The sequence below is a fragment of the Notolepis coatsorum genome (genome assembly GCF_963971535.1).
Source record: "Notolepis coatsorum genome assembly, chromosome: 4".
Taxonomy (NCBI): Eukaryota; Metazoa; Chordata; class Actinopteri; order Aulopiformes; family Paralepididae; genus Notolepis; species Notolepis coatsorum.
The window spans coordinates 32,220,034-32,233,584 of record NC_140168.1 but is presented as its reverse complement, the minus strand read 5'-3'; the positions used below and the strand labels follow the sequence as shown (position 1 = coordinate 32,233,584).

The window sequence follows — 13,551 nt, the reverse complement described above, 5'->3', positions numbered from 1 at the left end:
AGTATGGTTACTGTTTTATAATTTACATTGAAAAGATACAAAGATATATTTTTTAAAGCTGGATTTTCTAATACAGAAGGGTATTATTTAGAACATTACTTCATATTTTTCTTGTTATTTATTTTGTCCAGTAAAAGACTTGAAAATATATATTATTTTGTCATAGGTTGATTTAGTTATTTTCTTGAGATTTGTCAGATAGATTACTTTAGGCATAATACAGCATGTTGAGTAACTTTGGTTATAGAGAGATATTATTTTGTTATATTATTTATACCCATACAGAGGAGGCATACTTTAAATATATTAAAATGATAAGGCATATTTGAGTAAACTTCGAGTATCATTAAGTATCTCGAGGCTGAAGGCAGTGTCCTCTTTAAAAAAAAATCACAATATGGTCACCCTTGAAGTCGCATTATAATTTACTTAATAAAATAATGACGAGTCAGCCTCCTAAAAAGACAAAAGTTAGTGACACGACTCACACCACCGCCGCCAAAGTAAGGACTTTGCTCTGTATCGTCAATCAATGGTCAAATAAATATTTGATTAAGGAATATATAATATGCCTTTTTGTATTATTTCTGTGTATCAGCTAAATGTATAGATTTCTATGTTAGACATTGAGGGAAATTAAGATTCTCAGATTTTTTACAAACCGCCGCTTATCAACTAACCGGTTAATCGGCAGGTGACGTATGTTTCTCAGTAGTTGCTGATGTCTGCTCAGAGTGTTTGAGTGTTTGCTCAGACCGAAACATTTTGAGGGAACATTGCTCACAGCACCTTTAACTGAAACGGGTCAGGTTTTGTGCTGCACCTCTCCTGCATTTCGCCGTAAAAACATCAAAAGATGACAAGCACCGGTTCTGCCACGCATTCTGGATCACCATGACGACGTCAAGGTGTTTACCTGATAGTTGGGCTGCAGTAGGAAGTAGTCGGGGCACCCGGCCAAGGCCATGCTGTGTTCTCCAGTGCCGATGCTGCAGGGAATCACATCCACCGAGCCGTCCGCTCTACCAGACCCCTGCACAGCCAGGAAAATGGAGGAGACTTCAGGAGAGAGAGAAGAGAACTCGACAACGTCCCAGTGGAGGTTTCTGGGAGAGGCACTGCGCGGTATTCAGGGAATCACTTTTCTATTTGATGTTCCTAGACTTCCTCCGCCGAGAGAGAAAACAAAGCCTGTGCACGTGCACGCGCGCGCGCCAAATCCAAAATAAACAGCCATTTGTATAAAGACTCGCATAAGTCAGTTCCCTAACAAAACCCAAGACTAATTGGGAGACCAGCTCGAAAGCTCCACATGACCACTCACCACCTGCACAGAGAGAGGGGGGAGAGGAGAGAGAGTGTGTCGTAGAGTTGGATGTCCAGAAACCGTGTAATATTTTGTGTTCAGTCCTGGAACATTTTGATTCCACACTTTCAGCGAGGACAGTGAACACTAGAGCTGTGAATCTTCACTGGCCCCACGATTCGATTACGATTCAGCTGTCCACGATTCGATTCTACGATGCATCTCAATAATATATTACATCCTCAATTTTATTATCTATATTACTGCCCATGGATACTTTTTCATCAATTAATACAAGCAGTCAGATACATTTACTTTTATATAGAAAGTTCTTAAATCAGAATGTCAAAATAAATGTCTTTACTAGTGTTGCATGATACAGATACTAGAAAGGTATCTCGATACCCAGCTGTTAAAAACGCTTAAATACTCTATTAGTATCAATACTTTTAGAAAAGCCTGATCCTGTAATTTCTATGAATTGAGTTTTTTTAACTTAGGCTACGTTTAGACGAGCGTTTTGTGAACAGAAACCGCAAAAGTCATCTTGCGGTTTCACTTTTAATTTTACGTTTAGACGAGCGTTTTGGGGTGGAATTCTCCGTGCAGACGACGCTGTAACGACGGAGCCCCGCTGTCACACGATTGGCGCATATGTCACATGACGTGCTGTGAAGACCCGCCCTACTCTGCCTCTGATTCGCAGACTGTGGATGGGGAATGTGATTGGACCAAAGCAGAGTCACTCACAGACAGTGGGTCCACTCACGCCGCGGGACAGATTCTTGTGTATTTAAAGGATAACTCCACTATTTTGGGAAATTAGCTTATTTAACATCTTCCCTGGAGTTAGACAAGAAGATGCATACCTTTTTTGTCTCTGTGCGTGCATTTTAGCTTTGGGAATAGATGCTCCGTTAGCATAGCTTAGCTTCATCACTGGAAGTGAGGCAGGACAGTAGCCTTACAGTGCCTTACAGTGTATTGCAAGGTCTGACATTGACCAAACTTGATATGCATGACCTTGGTGGGCTCTAGGTCAACTCCTGAAAAGGGGGTCAATGTCAGACTTTGCAATCAAAAGTTAGGGGGCTAATAACCCTTGCCATAATTTCAGTGCGCCCCTAACTTTTGATTGCAAGGTCTGACATTGACCCCCTTTTCAGGAGTTGACCTAGAGCCCACCAAGGTCATGCATATCAAGTTTGGTCAATGTCAGACCTTGCAATACACTGTAAGGCACTGTAAGGCTACTGTCCTGCCTCACTTCCAGTGATGAAGCTAAGCTATGCTAACGGAGCATCTATTCCCAAAGCTAAAATGCACGCACAGAGACAAAAAAGGTATGCATCTTCTTGTCTAACTCCGGGGAAGATGTTAAATAAGCTAATTTCCCAAAATAGTGGAGTTATCCTTTAACCCTTTCACTGCCACACCACACGACAGCCGGTTGTGTGATAGTAAAGGGTTAACCTTCTGTCGTGTGGCAGTGAAAGGGTTAAAAGTACTGCCAATGTAGCCTTCAGGTGATCTCCGTTGATATAGTCAGACATACTTGCTTTGTTTACGTCTCGGCTACTGGCGCATACCTGCTACCTGTGACGTAAGCAGTACGCGCGACCAGAGCCGTGACAACCCTTTCGTCATCGTTTTAACAGATTTATACGTTTTGACAGTTTAGACGAGAGCGCAAAGCTTTTGCGTTTCTAGGAATTCCACCCTGGAAGGTAGTCTCACCTTTTTGCGGTTTCACCCCGTAAAAACGCTGTTTCCGTATAAACGAAAGGCACATCCGAAGAAAAAAAATTTGCGGATTCACCTGCTAGCGTTTCCGTCTAAACGGGGCCTTAATCTTTTATTTTCAATTTTTATTTACAAACATACAAAAAACATCATCAGTGAATATCAACATCAGATCACAGAGCAGTGCACTAGCTTTAATAATAATATATTTGATTTGTAGGGTGCTTTATAGTTGTGGAGCAAATCCCAAAGCGCTACATTGTAAAAGAACATAAAAGCTAGCAAGAGCAAACATTTTAATTTAATAATCGATTATGTTCTGTCACTGCATCGATGCAGAATCGTCCACGTAGCGATGCATCTTAAGTGGTCTGCACACGGCGGGCGACCGCCGGCCGGGACCGGACGTTAGTTTGTCGTGAAGCGAGCGTATATATAATTAGCAGGTAGCTGTGTTGTGCGTTACGAGAGTATTAACCTGTAAAACCCATATTGAGCTGGAATTAAACCACCATATACGAATACAACCTCTCTTCATTCTTCCTGACATTACTGCATGCCTGATCGCTACGATACGTTCACTACCACCGATTGGACAAGTAGTGTTATGCAGCTGCTGAAAGTGTTTTTTTTCACGGAAGACGCAAACTGTTTTATTCTCAACCATAATTTTCTTTGGACAATAAACCTTACAAACTACATCAGCTGCAGCCTGGACATTAAACTCTGTCAACATCCACAACTTATTTTGTTACCCGAGTATTAAAACACTAGTAGGTGCATCGTGGGGCATTGTTCATTTATTAGTAATGACAAGCGGCCGCCGGCCACTATAGCTTCTCAAACTAACGTTATTTATTTAAATTGTTCCTGTTAATAATAATGAACATAAATAGCATGGTAATAATACGTAGGTTATTGATCAATGAATGTATTGAATGATACATTAAAGGTGTACAAATGATACACCAGTAGAACTTCTGTACTACTTTTACTGTAGAAGTCATGTTATTTCCTCATTGTCCTGCTGTGTCGCCTCAGAAAATAGGATCGAGGCGATATTGAGCGAGGCGACAGAAATAGCTGCGCGATGGTCGCTTCAGAATCTCCTGCCGTGTGGGTTCTCTCATTCATAACAATGAAGGCGATACAATTCTGTCTGTCAGCTCGCTAAAAAAATCGGTCGCCGTGTGGGGACCCCTTTAGAATCGGGGAAATTTCCACACCCCTACTAGTGAAATGCTTTGTGAACAGAGCAATATGACCCGACATCCATGTTTGTCTGTCATCTCGGTCTCTCAACATGCGATTGGTTGTTGTACATTCTCACTCTCAACATGCGATTGGTTGTTGTACGTTATCTCAACATGTGATTGGTTGTTGTACGTTCTCTCAACATGTGATTGGTTGTACATTCTCTCAGAGAATCAATTTGGCAGATATTTCAGTTGGGTTGCTCCTCATAGTGGAGCATAGACATATACTCCATAGATACAAATCAGCTAAGACCTGGTCACCAGATTACCCGGTTTGTCGGTTTCGTCTGTAGCTGACCAGGTCTTAGCTGATTTGTATATGTCTATGTTTTCTTCCCACGCTCAATGGGGTATTTCCTGAAAGATGAAAAGCACATCTCTGGAAAAACACTAGATTTAAAGATTTGTCAATGAAATCAACAACTAATTGCTTAGTCAACAAAATCCCATGACTAAGAACGTTTTAAGTCATTTTTATTATTTAAATTATGGTGCGATTTGTGTGGGGGCTGCACCAAACAACAATGTTTTCGTATGTCTGTAGCATACAGCCATAAACTTTATGCAGAATCACAATCTAGAATATATCTTGGACAAACACTCATGAACAGGGAGCGAAATTAACTTTTTGACTCACCGGCCAGTGGCGGGTAGATGGGAAGAGTCTACCCGCCAAGCATATTTCTTACCTGCCAAACATTTTTTGATTAAAAAAAATATATATATTTTATATAATTATTTTTTTTAAATAAAATATATATTATATAATCATACTTGTAGTTGTATTATCTGCGAGACATCGCCACCACGCAATAAGTCAAAATGCTTGCTATCTGCAAACAGCTCCACTGTCTGTGTGTGTATACTTGAGTAGCCTCCAGCTCCAGCAAGGATTCTCCGGCCCTGCAGCTAGACCCTATATTCAGCTAGACCCTACATTCAGCATGCAAGGATTCTCCGGCGATGCAGCTGGACCCATTTATAACATTACTGTTCTTGTGTCAAATCACATTCAACATGCCCTCAGCTAGAATACGCATTCAATCAATGTTATAAGACATTGATATCAGGAGCTATCTGTAGCTACTGCTAGCCCGGTAGATAACGTTAAGACAATTTAGTTTACTGGGACAGATCGACTAACGTGAGCTAGCTAACGCGAGCTAACGAGGGAACGGAGGTATTATGCACTCGAGTCGACTATTGCTGGAGCATTTGTTGATATCAGCAGCTATCAGTAGCTAGCCAGCTAGATACCGTTAGACAATGCCTCGTCATGTATTAAACTAAAAGTGAATAGTTGACTGGGTCATTGTTTAAACAGTAACGGAGGTCCGCTCTTCTAGAGCAGACTGCCTGTGTTGACATGAGCACTGCGAGCAGAAGCCCTTAGCCAATAGTATCCCGCTGCAGGGCTGGGCGGATATGACTCGTTGCCACGGTTTTTTTCAAAATAAGAGTATCATACGAACCTAATTGTTGCTAACTGCCAGAGCCATCGATATTATGACTGGAGATGCGCTTGGGGCGGAAATGAGACCCGCACAGATTTTCAAAATAAGAGTATCGTTATGAACTTGATTGATTACACGTCACACGGCGGGCAGCCCTCTAAGTGTCAAGCGCCAACGGTAAAAACTGACCGCCCCTGGCGGGCGGCGGGCTTTAGTTTCGGTCCCTGCTCATGAAATATAGCAGCCTCCTACAAAAGACTCTGTTGCTCTGTCTGACCATCTCTCTCTGTTGCTCTGTCTGACTATCTCTCTCTCTGTTGCTCTGCTCTGTCTACTCTGTTGCTCTGTCTAGCTATCTCTTTCTGTTGCTCTGTCTGACTATGTATCTGTTGCTCTGTCTGACTATCTCTCTGTTGCTCTGTCTGACCATCTCTCTCGGTTGCTCTATCTGACTATCTCTCTGTTGCTCTATCGGATTATCTCTCTGTTGCTCCGTCTGACTATCTCTCTGTTGCTCTGTCTAGACTCTGTTGCTCTGTCTAGAGTCGATGTTGCTTTGTCTAACCATCCCTCTCTGTTGCTCTGTCTGACTATCTATGTTGCTCTGTCTGACCATCTCTCTCTGTTGCTCTGTCTGACTATCTCTCTGTTGCTCTGTCTAGACTCCCTGTTGATCCGTCTAACTATCTCTCTCTGTTGCTCTGTCTGACTATCTCTCTGTTGCTCTGTCTGATTATCCATCTGTTGCTCCGTCTACTCTGTTGCTTTGTCTAACCATCTCTCTCTGTTGCTCCGTCTATACTCCATGCTGCTCTGTCTAGACTATGTTGCTCTGTCTGACTATCTATGTTGCTCTGACTATCTCTCTCTGTTGCTCTGTCTGACTATCTCTCTCTCTGTTGCTCTGTCTGACTATCTCTCTCTCTGTTGCTCTGTCTGACTATCTCTCTCTGTTGCTCTGTCTGACTATCTCTCTCTCTGTTGCTCTGTCTGACTATCTCTCTCTCTGTTGCTCTGTCTGACTATCTCTCTCTCTGTTGCTCTGTCTGACTATCTCTCTCTCTGTTGCTCTGTCTGACTATCTCTCTCTGTTGCTCTGTCTGACTATCTCTCTCTCTGTTGCTCTGTCTGACTATCTCTCTCTCTGTTGCTCTGTCTGACTATCTCTCTCTCTGTTGCTCTGTCTGACTATCCATAATGTTGCCGTCTGTCTGTCTCCGTCTTCATCTCAGTCGTCTTTGGCCCTTATCGCTCACATCCACTAAATAGCCCATCGTCCCTCAAGTCAACTCTCTCTCTCTTGCGTCTCTTCTCCCTCTCTCAGCGTGTTTCCATTGTGCAGGTTATTATATAACATATCAGATGGTGCCTTAGTCCTCCTCCCCTCTCTCTCTCTCTCTTCTCCCACTCCTCATATTCTCTCCCACTTTCTCTCTCACTCTCTCTCTTACGCTCTCCCTCTCTCTCTTCACCCCTCTAATTACTGTTTCCACTGGGGCTGCTATCTTTAGGCCGTTCTGCTGACTGAGATTGTGTGTATGCGCGTGTGCACGCGCGTGTGTGTGTGCGTGAACGTGCATGCTTGTGTGTACGTAAGTCTCTGTGTACGTGTGTGCATGCATGCATGATGTGTATGTGCTTGTGCATGTGTCATGCATACATATGTATAGTATCTTCTGCTATAGATAAATGCATACTTCACCAAAAAAAAATTGTTGCATTTCGCACAGGCGGAGTTTAAGTTATTGCGTGTGCATTCACACCAATCAAAGTCCTCAATAAAAGGGCAAACAGGGGCTGATTGCATGGGAGACTAATGAGCATGGAGAGTGGAAAGTCCAGCCCTGCTCCACAGCCCTGACATTTGCTGACATTTATTCCCCCCTTGGAGAGTCAAGAGTCAGTCACCTTTACTGGTCATACAGAGCGATTCCATGTAAGATAGGCCAGGGATCAACTTAATAATGTCACTGGCTTGTGTGTGTGTGTGTGTGTGTCAGTGTAGCTGTGTGTGCGGTGCGTGTTGGATCCTATCCTACACTTTCCCGGCAAGGAAAAAGTGCTGACAAAAAGGCCCTTATGAATATGCTACATTGTATTTATCCACAGCTAAACCAGCGCTCTACTCGCACCGCTCCACTAATAGCCCGGATCTCATGCTCCTGTCCCCACCTTAGAACGCAGCGCGAGTGGAGACTGAGGCAGATGTGGTGCCGGGTGCACAAATGACCATTGATCTACAGGGAGGAATGGCTGAAACCCAGCCTTTCAGGCGGACATGGTTAATCATAGCTGGCCGCCTCTGGTTAGCTTATGTCAACTGGCATAATGAAAAAAGGCAGAGCGTGTGTTCACGCCACGGACATGCTCATAATAATAAATAAAACCATGGTCAAAGACAATGGTGGCAAATGACTCAAGTACCGGCCTGCTTTACCACCTGTACGGTAGTGTACTTCTGAACTTACAGTACCAGCAGGCTTTGTCAGCTGTAGCATACCTTTCCAACTGAACTTCCAGTACCAGCATGGTTGGCCAGCTGTAGCATACCTTTCCAACTGAACTTCCAGTACCAGTATGCTTTGTCAGCTGTAGCATACCTTTCCAACTGAACTTACAGTACCAGTATGCTTTGTCAGCTGTAGCATACCTTTCCAACTGAACTTCCAGTACCAGCATGGTTGGCCAGCTGTAGCATACCTTTCCAACTGAACTTACAGTACCAGTATGCTTTGTCAGCTGTAGCATACCTTTTCAACTAAACTTACAGTACCAGCATGCTTTGTCAGCTGTAGCATACCTTTCCAACTGAACTTACAGTACCAGCATGCTTTGTCAGCTGTAGCATACCTTTTCAACTGAACTTACAGTACCAGCATGCTTTGTCAGCTGTAGCATACCTTTTCAACTGAACTTACAGTACCAGCATGCTTTGTCAGCTGTAGCATACCTTTTCAACTGAACTTACAGTACCAGCATGCTTTGTCAGCTGTAGCATACCTTTTCAACTGAACTTACAGTACCAGCATGCTTTGTCAGCTGTAGCATACCTTTTCAACTGAACTTACAGTACCAGCATGCATTACCACCTGTATAGTAGCATACTTCTATATCTGAACTTTAAATAGACCAATGCTGGTCCTGGGCAGACCTGGCATCTCCCTGGAGGAAGGAAGTTGAGCAGAGTGTAGAGATTAGCCTGCATTATGTAACGGACCTTTATGACAGGCTATCAACACACACACACAACTGTCTGATCATGCAACCAGTTCAACATGCATTGTAACTTCGAATATATTTCCTAAGAAGCTACATTGCAATTACTGTGGCCTACAATTAAATGGCTGGTGTGATGGATAGTTTATTTAAAAAAAAAAAAAAAAGAGAGAGAGAGAGCTAGCCTGTAAGGTGTAACTAATAAAACGGGCAACTCTAGCAACAACTGCGATTACAAAGCCTCGTACAATCATTCAGTAAAAAGCCTGTGGCACCGATTGAGCCGCTGCTGCAGCGACTACGGGGCCTACTACTACTACTACTCAAGAAAGCTGGCTGGTGTAGAAGTCGATGGGGGGGGGGGGGTGGAGGTTGACGTCTACAAAGGGTCGACGGTCGACCCCCTCCTCTGCCCATATCTCCCTTCCCTCCCTCCCTCCCCCATCTCACTCATTCCTTCGTTCGATCTGCAAAAAATAAAATAAAACAAGAAGACGATCTCACCATCCCAACGATAGTCGGACTACATGACGACCTACTACTACTACTACACCTTGTTGTCCTTGTACCGATACTTTTCAAAACATACAGATATATAAACAAACAAGCCGCTGATCGTGGAAAAAGAATCGGGACTCACCTCGGGACCGATCGAGCTGCAGGACGCAGGACTCTATGGTGACACCCGAGGCTGGTGGTGGAGAGAGAGACGCTCGCTTGGCTTGTCGGTGTGTTTGCTTCTAAAAGACGTGACTGACAATATGTGGAAAGTGTGTTACAAAACTATTATTATGTTGTCCTCCTCGCGTTGTTGTCCCGAGCCGCGGCGTCCATGCACACACACACACACGTCACACACACACTGCACTGCACACTCTACTTTGGCCAGCTGACTCCGCACACACTCAGGAGAACTCCCCTCGACCCCGCCCCGCTACAGCAGTGGGCGTCCACCTCACAGGGAACCCCAGTTTAACCCTGTGTGGAACATAGCAGACCGATGGTGACACAATTTGACTGAGACTAGTAGGCAAGGGCCTTCTCTAACTTTATGTGAATGAATGAAAACTTTATTTAACAGATGGGTACAATACAGTACGGCTCAATACACACAATTGTTAAGGGGATGCAGACCAGAGAAAGACGTTTGTCTTGTTTACATCAGGGTCCCCCATTTTCCCCCCAGGCTCAGCTTCTTCCCCCAGGCCATCAGAGTCCTGAACAATGAACATTGAGTACCACTGTAACACTTTAGCATGAGCGGGCACACACTCAGGCCGCACGCACCCTCACTTATTGCCAAAAGGAAAGGCCACTTTAAATTAGTATTAGCAACAGTAACAGTGTATTGCACTACTATTACTACTACTGTTAACTGTCAACTGTTACCCGTCATTGCACAAATTTATTGTTACCTGCTACCTGTTATTGCACAATTTTATTGCACACATTTTTTGTATTGGATTCTATTATATGTTATATGTTGTACCAATTGCACATCGTTGCGGGCAAGACCACCCGCATTTCATTGTATATCCGTATGCCGTGACAAATAAAACTCTTGACTTGACTTGACTTTCAATTCATAGTGACATTTTTATAGAAAGGTTTGCACACCCGTCAATCAGTCAAACTCATTAGGCGTATTCAACTGCCCTCGATGCCATTTGGCCTTTCTCAACCCATAATTTATTCGGTCTTAATCCTCACCACCACACCTATGCACCTTCCCATCCCCCAACTCACACCAAGAACAACAATACACACTCACACTGTCCTGCGTGTTAGCAGGAAAACACTACTATCACACAAGCACATAGAATCTCTGCTGTGTGCGTGACTATGTATACTATGTCTTTTGCATATCTTGAGAACTGTTCGCCAGACTGGCTTCACGCTCGACGGGTGTATTGCTGAGGATGGAGGGGAGAGCAGTGACGAATTTGGTGCCATTTGGCCAGATGGTGGCGCTATAACAGCAAACTTTATGTTTTGGTCTGCCATTTTTAAATGTTGTCCAAATCCGTTTTTCCGCTACTCCTACCAATTTTGAGCAATGGTAGTGAAAGCGTTAACCTTCTGTAGTGTGGTAGTGAAAGCGTTAACCTTCTGTAGTGTGGTAGTGAAAGCGTTAACCTTCTGTAGTGTGGTAGTGAAAGTGTTAACCCTTTATAGTGTGGTAGTGAAAGCGTTAACCTTCTGTAGTGTGGTAGTGAAAGTGTTAACCCTTTATAGTGTGGTAGTGAAAGGGTTAACCTACTGTAGTGTGGTAATGAAAGTGTTAACCCTTTGTAGTGTGGTAGTGAAAGGGTTAATCCTTTATAGTGTGGTAGTGAAAGGGTTAACCTACTGTAGTGTGGGAGTGAAAGCGTTAACCCTTTGTAGTGTGGTAGTGAAAGGGTTAATGGAAAAAGTTAGTTTTGTATATAGAGGGATGGGAACAGGGAACAAAGGGCTGCACTTTCGGGGGGTGAAGCAACCGGCCAGCCCTGAACGGGCACGCATGTCGAACAGGCACGCTTTGCACTGCACTCGTTTTCAACTAATGTCTCATCGCTTGTAACTTGTAAGTATGGTATCACAAAGGTGTGTTTCCTTGATGTCGTCCCTACAACGTCAGCGGCACGGTGGTGTAGTGGTTAACACTGTCGCCCCCCCCCCCCCCCCCCCCCCCCCATAAGAGAAACCCAATGGAAAAACATGCAAAAGCAACAGATCGCTAACGCTGTTGCGTCTGTGACGAAGGAGCACTTGGATGGTCCCCGGGCGTGGCTCACGCCACAGCCCTCGTCTGATCCGGGCTGCCCTTGGGGGGAAGGACGACGGGATGGGTTAAGCGCAGAGGAGTATCGCATCGGCAATCCTACAGACAATGCATGCGTGTGTGTTCCGGTGTGTGTGTGCCACTAACATTGAGTGTCGTTGCATGCCAATTAAAGACCTCTGCGACAGGTCCTGCATTATATTATATTATATTATTTTTTTTTTATCCACTTTTTCTCCCATTTTTCTATATTTTTCTCCCATCCCAATTTCGTATCATCCAATTCAACCCTCCCCTGTCACGAACGCTGTTTCTTGCCTCCCACAAGCCGGCTGCAATGTGGACTAAGTCATACATAGCACAAGTCCCCTCCGGTACTTGAGGTAACAGCAGTCGCATCTTTTCACCTGCGCAGCTCGATCTCTCAGTGTCGAGGAGTAACGCGTGGGAGGCTCACGCTGCCCCCGACACTTCCTGATTCTACTGCGCAGGCGCACCAACCGACTTGTAGGAGTCGCTTGTTCACAACGCCCGATCCCCACCCTTCAGTTTCCCTCCCCGTAATACGGCCAATGTGTATTACTGCGGACGACCAGCTAAACTGAAAACAATGTGGAGAGCTGGATTCGAACACGCGAACCCAGCGTCTCCACACTGGTGGCGAGTGCCTTGCCCACTACACCACCTAGCCGCATATTATATTATATTATTATAAGCAGGCGTTCCACTCTATTGGTCTTTGTGGTGCAATCGGATCAATCAGTTAAGCGCGTGGACAGATCAATATAAATGTATCGGTAAGGCACACGATTCAAGTACAAATAGAGAGATCAGTAAGCTTAGCAGAGAGGAGTGTGCTCCCATTGTGGCCACTGGAACCACACTGAGGGAGAGACGGGGACCCACGCTCTTGTAGCCCGTCCTGGGCGGGGTCTGAGGGAGAGACGGGGACCCACGCTCTTGTAGCCCGTCCTGGGCGGGGTCTGAGGGAGAGACGGGGACCCACGCTCTTGGAGGTCGTCCTGGGCGGGGTCTGAGGGAGAGACGGGGACCCACGCTCTTGGAGGTCGTCCTGGGCGGGGTCTGAGGGAGAGACGGGGACCCACGCTCTTGGAGGTCGTCCTGGGCGGGGTCTGTGGGAGAAGTGGGGCCATTGACCCTCCTAGGTGTGAGATTTTAGCTATTGTCTTGATCAGACAAGGAATGTAGGATTATAGAGCCAGATTCTTCCACACTCGACTACTGACTTTAAAGGACAATTCCGGTCTTTTCGACATGTGGGTTCCAAGTCATTCTTCTTGCGATTCATACTCTCTTACCAGTTTACCGAAAAATTTGGTAATTATTTTTCGTCCGCTTCACCACTGTTAGAATATCTGCTTCCATTGTATCTGAAAATGTGTCTTTAGTGAGCTCTCTGGTTCATTGGTTGTGGTAACTATATTCTGTGTCTTTGTGGTAGAGCTCTCTCTGTCGTTTGCTATAGAGCCGTGGCTCTTTGTGTGTTTTGGTATAGAACTGAGGCTGAGGTTAGACTAGTGTATTCCTGGCGTAGTTAGGTAGTTTTGTGTGAGAGCTAGTCAAAGCTCTGTGTGAGCTGGTTTTGTGTGAGAGCTAGTCAAAGCTCTGTGTGAGCTGGTATTGTGTGAGAGCTGGTCAAAGCTCTGGTTGTATATCTTTTGTGTTCCTTATTGTTGCACATTTCTGTTATTTCTGGATATTTGTTTATTCCCTGTTCACCCAGCCTATGGTGATTGTCTTTCTTTTGTATCAAATCAAATCAAATCAAATTTATTTATAAGGCAACACACG

At 44.6% G+C, this 13,551-nt stretch overlaps 1 protein-coding gene across 1 annotated transcript in view; it reads right to left on the bottom strand.

The window, feature by feature from the left end:
- The window catches only part of LOC311227055 (growth factor receptor-bound protein 10-like), a 119,708-nt gene extending 109,910 nt beyond the window's left edge, over positions 1 to 9,798 (bottom strand). The window contains exons 1-2 of the mRNA XM_084312572.1: positions 9,616 to 9,798; positions 917 to 1,033 (exon numbers count right to left, since the gene is read on the bottom strand). Coding sequence (XP_084168698.1) covers positions 917 to 967 — 51 coding nt within the window. The 5' untranslated portion in view covers positions 968 to 1,033; positions 9,616 to 9,798. The remainder of the gene's footprint in view (positions 1 to 916; positions 1,034 to 9,615) is intronic.
- Between the last annotated feature and the right edge of the window lie 3,753 nt (positions 9,799 to 13,551).